Source organism: Scyliorhinus torazame, chromosome 12, assembly GCF_047496885.1.
Source record: "Scyliorhinus torazame isolate Kashiwa2021f chromosome 12, sScyTor2.1, whole genome shotgun sequence".
In the NCBI taxonomy this organism is placed as follows: Eukaryota; Metazoa; Chordata; class Chondrichthyes; order Carcharhiniformes; family Scyliorhinidae; genus Scyliorhinus; species Scyliorhinus torazame.
This window is the reverse complement of record NC_092718.1, coordinates 138,942,650-138,961,063: the sequence shown is the minus strand read 5'-3', so window position 1 is coordinate 138,961,063 and position 18,414 is coordinate 138,942,650. Positions and strand designations below refer to the sequence as shown.

Genomic DNA, 18,414 nt, shown 5'->3' with positions numbered 1-18,414 from the left:
ACTGATCGATCACACACACACCTCACTGATCGATCACACACACACCTCACTGATCGATCACACGCAGACCTCACTGACCGATCACAAACACACACACCTGACTGACCGATCACACACACACCTCACTAACTGATCACACACACACCACACTGACCGATCACACACACACACCACACTGATCTTTGACACACACACCTCACTGACTTATCTCACACACACACTGACTGATCACACACACACCTCACTGACCGATCACACACACACCTCACTGACCGATCACACACACCTCACTGACTGATCACACACACACCTCACTGATCAATCACACACACCTCACTGATTGATCACACAACCTCACTGACTGATCACACACACACGTCACTGACCGATCACACACACCTCACTGACTGATCACACACACACCTCACTGATCAATCACACACACCTCACTCACCTATCACACACACCTCACTGACCGATCACACACACACCTCACTGACTGATCACACACACCTCACTGACTGATCACACCCACCTCATTGACTGATCACACACACACATCACTGACCGATCACACACACACACCTCACTGACTGATCACACACACTCACTGACCGATCACACACACCTCACTGACCTATCACACACACCTCACTGACCTATCACACACACCTCACTGACCTATCACACACCTCACTGACCGATCACACACCTCACTGACCGATCACACACCTCACTGACCTATCACACACACCTCACTGACCTATCACACACACCTCACTGACCTATCACACACCTCACTGACCTATCACACACACCTCACTAACCTATCACACACACCTCACTAACCTATCACACACACTCACTGACCTATCACACACACCTCACTGACCTATCACACACACCTCACTGACCTATCACACACCTCACTGACCTATCACACACACCTCACTGACCTATCACACACACCTCACTGACCTATCACACACCTCACTGACCTATCACACACACCTCACTGACCTATCACACACCTCACTGACCTATCACACACACCTCACTGACCTATCACACACCTCACTGACCTATCACACACCTCACTGACCTATCACACACACCTCACTAACCTATCACACACACCTCACTAACCTATCACACACACCTCACTGACCTATCACACACACCTCACTGACCTATCACACACACCTCACTGACCTATCACACACACCTCACTGACCTATCACACACACCTCACTGACCTATCACACACACCTCACTGACCTATCACACACACCTCACTGACCTATCACACACACCTCACTGACCTATCACACACACCTCACTGACCTATCACACACACCTCACTGACCTATCACACACACCTCACTGACCTATCACACACACCTCACTGACTGATCACACACACCTCACTGACCTATCACACACACCTCACTGACCTATCACACACACCTCACTGACCTATCACACACACCTCACTGACCTCTCACACACACTCACTGACCTATCACACACCTCACTGACCTATCACACACACCTCACTGACTGATCACACACACCTCACTGACCTATCACACACACCTCACTGACCTATCACACACACCTCACTGACCTATCACACACACCTCACTGACCTATCACACACCTCACTGACCGATCACACACACCTCACTGACCTATCACACACACCTCACTGACCTATCACACACCTCACTGACTGATCACACACACCTCACTGACCTATCACACACACCTCACTGACCTATCACACACACCTCACTGACCTATCACACACACTCACTGACCTATCACACACACACCTCACTGACCTATCACACACACCTCACTGACCTATCACACACACTCACTGACCTATCACACACACACCTCACTGACCTATCACACACACCTCACTGACCTATCACACACCTCACTGACCTATCACACACACCTCACTGACCTATCACACACCTCACTGACTGATCACACACACCTCACTGACCTATCACACACACCTCACTGACCTATCACACACCTCACTGACCTATCACACACACCTCACTGACCTATCACACACACCTCACTGACCTATCACACACACTCACTGACCTATCACACACCTCACTGACCTATCACACACCTCACTGACTGATCACACACACCTCACTGACCTATCACACACCTCACTGACCGATCACACACCTCACTGACCTATCACACACACCTCACTGACCTATCACACACACCTCACTGACCTATCACACACCTCACTGACCGATCACACACCTCACTGACCGATCACACACCTCACTGACCTATCACACACCTCACTGACCTATCACACACCTCACTGACCTATCACACACACCTCACTGACCTATCACACACCTCACTGACCGATCACACACCTCACTGACCTATCACACACACACTCACTGACCTATCACACACACCTCACTGACCTATCACACACACCTCACTGACCTATCACACACCTCACTGACCTATCACACACACCTCACTGACCTATCACACACACCTCACTGACCTATCACACCTCACTGACTGATCACACACACCTCACTGACCTATCACACACACCTCACTGACCTATCACACACACCTCACTGACCTATCACACCTCACTGACTGATCACACACACCTCACTGACCTATCACACACACTCACTGACCTATCACACACCTCACTGACCTATCACACACACCTCACTGACCTATCACACACCTCACTGACCTATCACACACACCTCACTGACCTATCACACACACCTCACTGACCTATCACACACACCTCACTGACCTATCACACACACCTCACTGGACCTATCACACACCTCACTGACCTATCACACACACCTCACTGACCTATCACACACACCTCACTGACCTATCACACACCTCACTGACCTATCACACACACCTCACTGACCCTATCACACACACCTCACTGACCTATCACACACACTCACTGACCTATCACACACACCTCACTGACCTATCACACACACCTCACTGACCTATCACACACCTCACTGACCTATCACACACACCTCACTGACCTATCACACACACCTCACTGACCTATCACACACACCTCACTGACCTATCACACACACCTCACTGACCTATCACACACACCTCACTGACCTATCACACACACCTCACTGACCTATCACACACCTCACTGACCTATCACACACCTCACTGACCTATCACACACCTCACTGACCTATCACACACCTCACTGACCTATCACACACCTCACTGGACCTATCACACACACCTCACTGACCTATCACACACCTCACTGACCTATCACACACACCTCACTGACCTATCACACACCTCACTGACCTATCACACACCTCACTGACCTATCACACACCTCACTGACCTATCACACACACCTCACTGACCTATCACACACCTCACTGACCTATCACACACACCTCACTGACCTATCACACACCTCACTGACCTATCACACACCTCACTGACCTATCACACACACCTCACTGACCTATCACACACACCTCACTGACCTATCACACACCTCACTGACCTATCACACACACCTCACTGACCTATCACACACCTCACTGACCTATCACACACACCTCACTGACCTATCACACACCTCACTGACCTATCACACACCTCACTGACCTATCACACACACCTCACTGACCTATCACACACCTCACTGACCGATCACACACACTCACTGACCTATCACAACACCTCACTGACCTATCACACACACCTCACTGACCTATCACACACCTCACTGACCTATCACACACCTCACTGACCTATCACACACCTCACTGACCTATCACACACACCTCACTGACCTATCACACACCTCACTGACCTATCACACACCTCACTGAACCTATCACACAACCTCACTGACCTATCACACACACCTCACTGACCTATCACACACCTCACTGACCTATCACACACCTCACTGACCCTATCACACACACCTCACTGACTGATCCACACACACTCACTGACCTATCACACACCTCACTGACCTATCACACACACCTCACTGACCTATCACACACACTCACTGACCTATCACACACCTCACTAACCTATCACACACCTCACTGACCTATCACACACCTCACTAACCTATCACACACACCTCACTGACCTATCACACACCTCACTGACCTATCACACACACCTCACTACCTATCACACACACCTCACTGACCTATCACACACCTCACTGACCTATCACACACCTCACTGAACTGATCACACACACCTCACTGACCTATCACACACACCTCACTGACCTATCACAACACCTCACTGACCGATCACACACCTCACTGACCGATCACACACCTCACTGACCTATCACACACACACCTCACTGACCTATCACACACACCTCACTGACCTATCACACACACCTCACTGACCTATCACACACACCTCACTGGACCTATCACACACCTCACTGACCTATCACACACACCTCACTGACCTATCACACACCTCACTGACCTATCACACACAACCTCACTGACCTATCACACACCTCACTGACCTATCACACACACCTCACTGACCTATCAACACACCTCACTGACCTATCACACACCTCACTGACCTATCACACACACCTCACTGACTGATCAACACACCTCACTGACCTATCACACAACACCTCACTGACCTATCACACACACCTCACTAACCTATCACACACACCTCACTGACCTATCACACAACACCTCACTGACCTATCACACACACCTCACTGACTATCACACACACCTCACTGACCTATCACACACACCTCACTGACCCATCACACACACCTCACTGACCTATCACACACACACCTCACTGACCTATCACACACACCTCACTGACCTATCACACACACCTCACTGACCTATCACACACACAACCTCACTGACCTATCACACACACCTCACTGACCTATCACACACACACCTCCACTGACCTATCACACACACCTCACTGACCTATCACACACACACCTCACCTGACCTATCAACACACACCTCACTGACCTATCACACACACCTCACTGACCTATCACACACACCTCACTGACCTATCACACACCTCACTGACCTATCACACACACCTCACTGACCTATCACACACACCTCACTGACCTATCACACACACCTCACTGACCTATCACACACACCTCACTGACCTATCACACACACCTCACTGACCTATCACACACACCTCACTGACCTATCACACACACTCCACTGACCTATCACACACACCTCACTGACCTATCACACACACCTCACTGACCTATCACACACCTCACTGACCTATCACACACACCTCACTGACCTATCACACACACCTCACTGACCTATCCACACACCTCACTGACCTATCACACACACCTCACTGACCTATCACACACACTCACTGACCTATCACACACCCTCACTGACCTATCACACACACCTCACTGACCTATCACACACCTCACTGACCTATCACACACACCTCACTGACCTATCACACACACCTCACTGACCTATCACACACACCTCACTGACCTATCACACACCTCACTGACCTATCACACACACCTCACTGACCTATCACACACACCTCACTGACCTATCACACACACCTCACTGACCTATCACACACACCTCACTGAACCTATCACACACCTCACTGACCTATCACACACACCTCACTGACCTATCACACACCTCACTGAACCTATCACACACCCTCACTGACCTATCACACAACACCTCACTGACCTATCACACACCCTCACTGACCTATCACAACACACACACCTCACTGACCTATCACACACACCTCAACTGACCTATCACACACACCTCACTGACCTATCCACACACCTCACTGACCTATCACACCACCTCACTGACCTATCACACAACACCCTCACTGACCTATCACACACACCTCACTGACCTATCACACCACCTCACTGACCTATCACACACCTCACTGACCCTATCACACCCACACCTCAACCTCGACCTAATCACACACACCTCACTGACCCTATCACACACACCTCACTGACCTATCACACAACACCTCAACTGACCTATCACACACACCTCACCTGACCTCATCACACACACCTCACTACACACCTCACTGACCGATCACACACCTCACTGACCGATCACACACCTCACTGACCTATCACACACCTCACTGACCTATCACACACACCTCACTGACCTATCACACACACCTCACTGACCTATCACACACACCTCACTGACCTATCACACACCTCACTGACCTATCACACACACCTCACTGACCTATCACACACACCTCACTGACCTATCACACACCTCACTGACCTATCACACACACCTCACTGACCTATCACACACCTCACTGACCTATCACACACCTCACTGACCTATCACACACACCTCACTAACCTATCACACACACCTCACTAACCTATCACACACACCTCACTGACCTATCACACACACCTCACTGACTGATCACACACACCTCACTGACCTATCACACACACCTCACTGACCTATCACACACACCTCACTGACCTATCACACACACCTCACTGACCTATCACACACACCTCACTGACCTATCACACACACCTCACTGACCTATCACACACACCTCACTGACCTATCACACACACCTCACTGACCTATCACACACACCTCACTGACCTATCACACACCTCACTGACCTATCACACACACCTCACTGACCTATCACACACCTCACTGACCTATCACACACCTCACTGACCTATCACACACACCTCACTGACCTATCACACACACCTCACTAACCTATCACACACACCTCACTGATCGATCACACACACACCTCACTGATCGATCACACACACACCTCACTGATCGATCACACACACACTGCACTTACCAATCTCACACACACACCTCACTGCCCGATCACACACACCACACTAACCGATCACACACACACCACACTGACCGATCTCACACACACCACACTAACCGATCACACACACACCACACTGACCGATCTCACACACACACCTCACTGATCGATCTCACACACACCTCACTAACCGATCACACACACCCCTCACTGATCAATCAGACACACACACCTCACTGATCGATCACACACACACCACACTGACCAATCACACACACACACCACACTGACCAATCACACACACACACCACACTGACCGATAACACACACACACGGACCGATCACACACACGTACCTCACTGCTCTTTGACACACACACCTCACTGACCTATCACACACACCTCACTGACCTATCACACACACCTCACTGACCTATCACACACCTCACTGACCGATCACACACACACCTCACTGACTGATCATACACACACTGCACTTACCAATCTCACACACACACCTCACTGCCCGATCACACACACCACACTAACCGATCACACACACACCACACTGACCGATCTCACACACACCACACTGACCGATCTCACACACAGACTGACCGATCTCACACACACACCTCACTGATCGATCTCACACACACCTCACTAACCGATCACACACACCCCTCACTGATCAATCAGACACACACACCTCACTGATCGATCACACACACACCACACTGACCAATCACACACACACACCACACTGACCGATCACACACACCACACAGACCGATAACACACACACACTGACCGATCACACACACACACACTGACCGATCACACACACACCACACTGACCGATCACACACACACCACACTGATTGATCACACAGACCTCACTGACTGATCACACAAACCTCACTGACTGATCACACACACCTCACTGACCGATCACACACACCTCACTGACTGATCACACACACCTCACTGACCGATCACACACACACCTCACTGACTGATCACACACACACCTCACTGACTGATCACACACACCACACTGACCGATCACACATACCTCACTGATCGTTGACACACACACCTCATTGACCGATCACACACACACACACACCTCACTGACCGATCATACACACACACCTCACTGATCGTTGAAACACACCTCACTGACTGATCACACACACACATCACTGACCGATCAGACACACCTCACTGACCGATCACACACACACCTCACTGATCGATCACACACACACCTCACTGATCGATCACACACACACCTCACTGATCGATCACACGCAGACCTCACTGACCGATCACACACACACACACCTGACTGACCGATCACACACACACCTCACTAACTGATCACACACACACCACACTGACCGATCACACACACACACACCACACTGATCTTTGACACACACACCTCACTGACTTATCTCACACACACACTGACTGATCACACACACACCTCACTGACCGATCACACACACACCTCACTGACCGATCACACACACCTCACTGACTGATCACACACACACCTCACTGATCAATCACACACACACCTCACTGATTGATCACACAACCTCACTGACTGATCACACACACACGTCACTGACCGATCACACACACCTCACTGACTGATCACACACACACCTCACTGATCAATCACACACACACCTCACTGATTGATCACACACACCTCACTGACTGATCACACACACACCTCACTGACTGATCACACACACACGTCACTGACCGATCACACACACCTCACTGACTGATCACACACACACGTCACTGACCGATCACACACACACCTCACTGATCGATCACACAAACCTCACTGATCGATCACACAGACTTCACTGACCGATCACACACACACCACACTGACCGATCACACACACACACCTTACTGATCTTTGACACACACACCACTAACTGATCACACACACACCACACTAACCGATCACACACACACCACACTGACCGATCACACACACACCACACTAACCGATCACACACACACCACACTAACCGATCACACACACACCACACTGACCGATCACACACACACACCACACTAACCAATCACACACACCTCACTGATTGTTGACCCACACACCTCACTGACTGATCACACAGACCTCACTGACTGATCACACACACACCTCACTGATCGATCACACACACACACCTCACTGATCGATCACACACACCTCACTGATCGATCACACACACCTCACTGATCGATCACACACATCTCACTGATCGATCACACACATCTCACTGATCGATCACACACATCTCACTGATCGATCACACACACAACCTCACTGATCAATCACACACACCTCATTGATCGATCACACACACACATACCTCACTGATCGATCACACACAGACCTCACTGATCGATCACACACACACCTCACTGACCGATCACACACACACCTCAATGATCGATCACACACACACCTCACTAACCGATCACACACACACCTCACTGATCAATCACACACCTCACTGATCAATCACACACCTCACTGATCAATCACACACCTCACTGATCAATCACAGACCTCACTGATCAATCACGCACCTCACTGATCAATCACACACCTCACTGATCAATCACACACCTCACTGATCAATCAAATACAGACCTCACTGACCGATCAGACACACACTTCACTGACCGATCACACACAGACCTCACTGACCGATCACACACACACACCCGACTGACCGATCACACACCCACCTCACTGATCGAGCACATACACACCTCACTAACCGATCACACACACACATCTCACTGATCGATCGCACATACCGCACTGACCGATCCCACACCTCACTGACGGACGACACACACATTTCACTGATCGATCATACACACACACCTCACTGACCGATCACGCACACCTGATAGATCACACACCCGACTGACCGATCTCACACACACCGCACTGACCGATCACACACACACCTCACTGACCGATCACACACACACCTCACTGACCGATCACACACACACCTCACTGACTGATCACACACACCTCAGTGACCGATCACACACACACCTCACTGATCGATCACACACACATACCACACTGATCGATCACACACCTCACTGACTGATCAAACACACACACCTCACTGATCGATCACACACACACACCTCACTAACCGATCACATACACACCTCACTAACCGATCACACACACACCTCACTGATCGATCACACACACACACACTGATCGATCACACACACACACACCATGACCGATCACACACACCCACCTCACTGACCGATCACACACACACATACCTCACTGATTGATCACACACACACCTCACTGATCGATCACACACAGACCTCACTAATCGATCACACACACACCTCACTGATCGATCACACACACACCTCACTGATCAATCACACACACACCTCACTGATCAATCACACACACACCTCACTGATCAATCACACACACACCTCACTGATCAATCACACACACCTCACTGAACGATCACATACACCTCACTGACCGATCACACACACACTTCACTGACCCATCACACACACCTCACTGATCGATCACACACACACCTCACTGGACAATCACAAACACACCTCATTGACCAATCACAGACACCTCACTGATCGATCACACACAGACCTCACTGACCGATCACACACACACCTCACTGATCGATCACACACACACCTCACTGACTGATCACACACACCTCACTGACCGATCACACACCTCACTGACCGATCATACACCTCACTGATCGATCATACACACACCTCACTGACCGATCACACATCTCACTGATCAATCACACACACCCCCACCAGCTTCTCCCTCTCCCCTCGCTCCTTGTGGGTCCTAATGGAGATCAGCTCTCCCCTCACCACCGCCTTCAGTGCCTCCCATACCATCCCCACTCGGACGTCCCCGTTGTCGTTGGTCTCCAGGTACCTCTCTATACTTCCTCGGACCCGCTCGCTCACATCCTCGTCCGCTGGTCCCTCTCCTCCCCCATCTCCAAGTCCACCCAATGCAGGGCGTGGTCCGAAATGCCTATTGCCGAATACTCAGTATCCTCTACTCTCGCTATCAGCGCCCTACTCAAGATGAAAAAGTCGTTTCGGGAATAAGCCTTTTGGACATGTGAGAAGAATGAAAATTCCCTAGCCCCCGGCCTTGCAAATCTCCAAGGGTCCACCCCTCCCATCTGGTCCATAAACCCCCTCAGCACTCTAGCCGCCGCCGGCTTCCTACCGGTCCTAGACCTGGAGCGATCCAGTGCCGGATCCAGCACCGTGTTAAAGTTTCCCCCCATTTCCAAGTCTGGGATCCGACCCAACATACGCCGTATAAAACCCGCATCGTCCCAGTTCGGGGCATACACATTGACCAGTACCACCCTCTCTCCCTGCAACTTACCATTTTGTACCTGCCGCCATTATCTGCCACAATGCTCGACGCCTCAAACGACAGCTTCTTTCCCACCAAAATCGCCACCCCTCGATTTTTGGCAGCCAGTCCCGAGTGAAACACCTGACCTACCCACCCTTTCCTCAATCTTACCTGGTCTGCCACCTTCAGGTGTGTCTCCTGAAGCATAACCACATCCGCCTTGAGCCCCTTCAGGTGCGCGAACACGCCCATTCAGTCCCCTTACATTCCAGGTTATCAGCCGGATCAGGGGGCTACCCGCCCCCCCTCCCCGCCGACTAGCCATGACCCCTCCTCAGCCAGCCACGCGCCCGCACCCCACACCCGGCCAATTCCCCACAGCGGCATACCCCCGTCTCGACCGCCCCCCCCCACTCGCTCCAGCTCCTGCTTGACCATAGCAGCAGCAACTCGATTTCCCCCCCACCCAAACCACCCCCCCCCACCGGCTAGGACCCACTCTAGCTGATTTACTCCCCCCATTGCACTTCCGCAAGTCAGCTGACTCCTGCTGAACCCGGCCACTCCCGCCTCTCCTTCGACTCCTCCCATTGTGTGGCACACCCTCCTCTCCCGTTCCCCATCCATAGGCTCTCCCCCTCCCCCTTCCGTTCTAAGCATGGGAAACAACCCTCACTCCCCGGCCCCAGCCCCGCCCCCTCCAGTCTTCAGCACGGGAAAAAGCCCGCGCCTTCCACCTACCAGGCCCCGCCACCTCTGACGCAACTCATTTTAAAGGTCCGGTCCCCTCACCCCTGACTCGGGCCTCCCCTCCCCCGCCGGGCCCCATCTCACCTCCAAGAGCCCTCCCGACCAACCCAACCAAAACAGTACCCAACCCGCCCCAGCCACCCTCACCGACCCAAACGAGAAAAAACACAAAGAAAAAAAAAGAAACCCGGCACAATACAAAGGCCCCCTCCTCGAAACAAAAGTAAACATACCATATCAGCTGCAGTCCCCAATCGCCCGTCCCGACCCTCAATCTGTGTCCAACTTCTCGGCCTGAACAAAGGCCCACTCCTCCTCCGGAGACTCAAAATAATGGTGCCGGTCCTTGTAGGTAACCCACAGTCGCACCGGCTGCAACATGCCAAACTTCACCCCCTTCCTGTGCAGCACCGCCTTCGCTTGATTGTACCCGGCCCTCCTCTTCGCCACCTCCGCACTCCAGTCCTGATATATCCGAACCTCCGCGTTCTCCCACCTGCTGCTCCTCTCCTTCTTGGCCCACCTGAGCAAGCACACCCGATCAGCCAACCGATGGAACCTCACCAGCACCGCCCGCGGAGGCTCGGTAGCCTTGGGCCTCCTCGCCAGCACTCCATGGGCCCCTTCTAGCTCCAGGGGCCCCTGGAAGGACCCCGCTCCCATCAGCGAGTTCAACATGGTGACCACATAGGCCCCCACGTCCGGCCTCTCCAGCCCCTCCGGGAGTCCTGGAATCGGCAGATTCTTCCGCCTCGACCGATTCTCAATCTCCTCGAACCGCTCCTGCCATTTCTTGTGGAGCGCCTCGTGCGCCTCCACCTTTACCGCCAGGCCTAAGATCTCGTCCTCATTGTCAGAGATCTTTTGTCGAGCCTCGCGGATCGCCACTCCCTGGGCCGTCTGTGTCTCCAGCAGCTTACCAATAGACGCCTACATCAGCTCTAGCAGGTCCGTTTTAATCTCTCTGAGGCAGCGCTGGATACCCTCCTGTTGTTCCTCCGCCCACTGCCTCCACGCTGCCTGGTCTCCGCCCGCCGCCATTTTGTCCTTCTTCTCTCGCACCTTCTTCGGGTCCACCACCTCCTTTTTTGTCGCCCCGCTCCTAGTTGAAGCCATGTACTGACGGGGAGCTGTTGTAGACTCCTTCCCACACCGGGAATCATAGAATTTACAGTGCAGAAGGAGGCCATTCGGCCCATCGAGTCTGCACCGGCCCTTGGAAAGAGCATTCCACTTCAGCCCCACACCTCCACCCTATCTCCTTTATCCCCGGAACCCAGTCATCACACCTAACCTTTTGGTCACTAAGGGCAATTTAGAATGTTCAATCCACCTAACGCATACAAAATGATCAGGGGGTTGGATAGGGTGGACAGTGAGAGCCTTCTCCCGCGGATGGATATGGCTGGCACGAGGGGACATAACTTTAAACTGAGGGGTAATAGATATAGGACAGAGGTCAGAGGTAGGTTCTTTACGCAAAGAGTAGTGAGGCCGTGGAATGCCCTACCTGCTACAGTAGTGAACTCGCCAACATTGAGGGCATTTAAAAGTTTATTGGATAAACATATGGATGATAATGGCATAGTGTAGGTTAGATGGCTTTTGTTTCGGTGCAACATCGTGGGCCGAAGGGCCTGTACTGCGCTGTATTGTTCTATGTTCTAACCTGCACATCTTTGGACTGTGGGAGGAAACCGGAGCACCCGGAGGAAACCCACGCACACACGGGGAGAACATGCAGACTCCGCACAGACAGTGACCCAAGCCGGGAATCAAACCTGGGACCCTGGAGCTGTGAAGCAACTGTGCTAACCACTGTGCTACCGTGCTGCCCATCGAACAACGTAGATGGAAACGTCGCAAAAGAGCCGTTGGGGGCCCTGAAAAGAGCCCAAAAGTCCGTTTTTGCGGGAGCCGCCGAATGTGCGACTTAGCTCCGCATAGCCGCAACCGGAAGTCCGATCATACACACACTTCACTGACTGATCACACACACACCTCACTGATCACACACACCTAACTGATCGATCACACACACACCTAACTGATCGATCACACACACACCTCACTGATCGATCACACACACCTCACTGACCGATCACACACACACATCTCACTGACCGATCACACACACTTCACTGATCACACACACCTAACTGATCGATCACACACACACCTCACTGATCGATCACACACACCTCACTGATCGATCACACACACACCTCACTGATCGATCACACACACCTCACTGATCGATCACACACACCTCACTGATCGATCACACACACCTCACTGATCGATCACACACACCTCACTGATCGATCACACACACCTCACTGATCGATCACACACACACCTCACCTGATCGACACACGCACACCTTACTGATCCATCACACGCACACCTCACTGATCAATCACACACACCTCTTTGATCGATCACACACATACCTCACTGATCGATACGACACATCCACACCTCACTGATCAGACCAATCTCCCCCCACACACACTCACCTCCATGTACATAGAGGTACTGTTCCACCACAGTAGCGGTGTGTGCCGCCAAACCCGGTGGGCACTGTGAATTGGCTGCTGATAGCAGCTTCCAGCTCTCGGCTAGTGGGTCATACAGCCAGATATCATTGGCCAGGGAGCCATTTGCCAGCTGGCCACCAAATAGCAGCATCCGTCCTTTCCACTCAACAACAGTGTGAGAGTGTCGGCCAGCCTGAAAACAGAACGCAAAAGCAGTTGAACACACAGACTAGCAACACCACAAGGGGCAGGGAGAATGTAGCGAGGAGAGGAGTCAGGTCTCTCAGCGGACGTGTCCAAGACACCGAGGGGGGCAGCGGAGGTGACCGGGACACAGAGGGGGCAGCGGAGGTGTCCGGGACACAGAGGGGGGCAGCGGAGGTGTCCGGGACACAGAGGGGGGCAGCGGAGGTGTCCGGGACACAGAGGGGGGCAGCGGAGGTGTCCGGGACACAGTGGGGGGCAGCGGAGGTGTCCGGGAAACAGAGGGGGGCAGCGGAGGTGTCCGGGACACAGAGGGGGGCAGCGGAGGTGTCCGGGACACAGAGGTGGGCAGCGGAGGTGTCCGGGACACAGAGGGGGGCAGCGGAGGTGTCCGGGACACAGAGGGGGGCAGCGGAGGTGTCCGGGACACAGAGGGGGGCAGCGGAGGTGTCCGGGACACAGTGGGGGGCAGCGGAGGTGTCCGGGACACAGTGGGGGGCAGCGGAGGTGTCCGGGACACAGAGGGGGGCAGCGGAGGTGTCCGGGACACAGAGGGGGGCAGCGGAGGTGTCCGGGACACAGAGGGGGGCAGCGGAGGTGTCCGGGACACAGAGGGGGGCAGCGGAGGTGTCCGGGACACAGAGGGGGGCAGCGGAGGTGTCCTGGACACAGAGGGGGGGCAGCGGAGGTGTCCCGGACACACGGGGGCAGCGGAGGAGTCCCAGGCACCGAGGGGGGCAGCGGAGGTGCCCAGACACTGAAGGGACAGACGCTGCCTCAAAATTATGGGGTAGGCTGCTGCTTACCGGAGAGGGGCTGAGTGAACTCCGATGCCACTGATTACTCGTGAAGTTGTATCGAATAAGATCGCCGAGAACATCATTCAGATCAAACCCTGCAAAGTGTACAGAAAGGAAGACAGGAAATAGGAGCAGTTGTAGACACCTGCCGCACCATTCAATACGGCTTCAACTCCACTTGCCTGCCACCCTCCCTGATGGATCAAAAATCTGTCTATCCCCCAGCATTTCATATACAGCACATTACAGGCCCTTCAGCCCACGATGTTGAGCCGGCCCTTATCCTAATCTAAGATCAACCTAACCTACACCCCTTTAATTTAATGCTGTCCATCTGCCTGTTCAAGAGTCGCTTAAATATCCCTAATGACTCTGACTCCACCACCTCTGCAGGCAGTGCATTCCACACACCCACCACTCTCTGTGTAAAGAACCTACCTCTGACATCTCCCCTATACCTTCCTCCAATCACCTTAAAATTATGTCCCCTCGTGACAGCCATTTGTGCCCGAGGGAAGTCTCTGGATATCCACTCTATCCATGCCTCTCATCACATCTATGATATGACAAGGACTCGGAGGTAGAAAATTCCAAAGATCCGCAACATTTTGGCTGAAGTCATTTCTCCTCATCTCCATCCTAAATGATGCCCCCTTCCTCCCCTTATCCTGAGTCTGTGTTCTAGATTCACTAACCAGCGGAAACAATGTGGCCGTCCTGTCAAACCCCCTGCAGAATCTTGTAGGTTTCAATGAGATTGCCTCTCATTCTTCTGAAGGCAGAGAATATAAACCCAATTTATTCAGACTGTCATCGTAGAACCTCTCATCCCAGCGACCAATCTACGACTCCAACACAAATTTATATTTTTGCAATTATGTGATGAACATAGACATTGTTATATATTATATTTGATATTTGTGGCAGGAATGTGAAGTGGCAGTGAGTCTACTAAAGGTGTAATTAAGGAGTTGTAAAAGGTGAGATAATCATTCATTCTAACCATTAACTTATTTACACACAGTTGGCTAATGGGATATTGTTTTCATTGCAGGAGATTCCTTGTAGACTAGACATTTTATGAGGGACCAAGCCAAGCAGGTCATGGGACATCTTAGTGGGATACAGATGTGCAGTTAATGGGAGTAGCCAGGTCTGTCCGTAGTTTGCAGTTTTGCCAAATGCTTTTTTTTTTATAAAGTATTTTTATTCAACAAATCTTCAACAGTTTCACAATACAAAACCACCCCACCCAGCCCACTCCCCTCAAAGGTAACCAACTGCTGGAAATGCATGATGAACAAACCTCAACAGACACCCTCCACCCCCTCAAACAGCCGGCTCATCCTAGACTTTGTGAAGTGAGCCCTTTACACTGCCTTCCGCTGTATTAGCCTCGAGCACAAAGTTGAGGCATTTACCATCCGCAGCATCTCCAGCACCACGCCCAACTCTTCCTCCCACTTTACCTTAATCCCCTCCATGGACACTCCGTCCTTCTCCAAAATCCTCCCATAAATCGGTAAGGCAACCTCTTCCCCAAACCCCCCTTGACAGCACCGCCTCCAGCAACGAGGTGGCAGGCGCTATCGGGAAGGTCCGGAGGCCCTTCCTCGCAAAGACCCACACCTGCATCTATCGAAAACGTTTGCCTCGCAACAGCCCAAACTTCTTGCCCAACTCCTCCAAACTACCAAATCACCCTCCCAGAAACAAATCCTTTATTTCCTTAATCCCTCTCTCTTCCCATCCCCCAAAACCTTGCATCCATCCTCCCCGGCTCAAACCCATGATTCTCCCTAATCGGCATCGCCCTCGACCCAGCTTCCAACCGAAAATGCTGTCTAAACTGCCTCTACATCGTCAACATGGCTAACATTTAAGGGGCATCTTGACAAATACATGAATAGGATGGGAATAGAGGGATACGGACCCAGGAAGTGTAGAAGATTGTAGTTTAGTCAGGCAGCATGGTCGGCACGGGCTTGGAGGGCCGAAGAGCCTGTTCCTGTGCTGTACATTTCTTTGTCCTTTGTAACACTACCAGACTTACCATATACTTCACTGGGGCCACAGGGAGCGGTGCCATTGCCTGCGTCCGGAACTCCACCCCCTGTAAGAGCCCGCCTTCATCCTCACTCATAAAGCCCCCTCCTCCCTGCTCCAACCCCGAACCTTTTCTGTATTTGCCGCCCAATAATAATACAACAAATTTGGGAGGCTATCCCCTCTGCAGTATCACATTCTTAATCCTAGCCACCTTCCCCGCCCAAATAAATGAGGAGATCAGCCTGCCTACCCCCCTAGACAGAATGAGATTGTCCCACCTCAGCAAATCAGCCTTCACCCTCCCCACCAAGCTCCCTCCACACTGTCCCCAGCAAACACACCCAGGGCAGGTACAGTACAGCGTTAGATACAGAGTAAAGTTCTCTCTACACTGTCCCCATCAAACACTCCCAGAACAGGTACAGCACAGGGTTAGATACAGAGTAAATCTCTATCTACACTGTCCCCATCAAACACTCCCATGACAGGTACAGCACGGGGTTAGATACAGAGTAAATCTCTATCTACACTATCCCCATCAAACACTCCCAGGACAGGTACAGCACGGGGTTAGATAGAGAGTAAAGCTCCATCTACACTGTCCACATTGAACACTCCCAGGACAGGTGCAGCACAGGGT

General features: G+C 51.9%; 1 protein-coding gene across 1 annotated transcript in view; it reads right to left on the bottom strand.

The window, feature by feature from the left end:
• The window catches only part of LOC140387107 (multiple epidermal growth factor-like domains protein 8), a 190,466-nt gene that overhangs the window by 138,484 nt on the left and 33,568 nt on the right, over positions 1-18,414 (bottom strand). Inside the window, exons 5-6 of the mRNA XM_072470117.1 lie at positions 15,732-15,820; positions 14,701-14,914 (exon numbers count right to left, since the gene is read on the bottom strand). Coding sequence (XP_072326218.1) covers positions 14,701-14,914; positions 15,732-15,820 — 303 coding nt within the window. The remainder of the gene's footprint in view (positions 1-14,700; positions 14,915-15,731; positions 15,821-18,414) is intronic.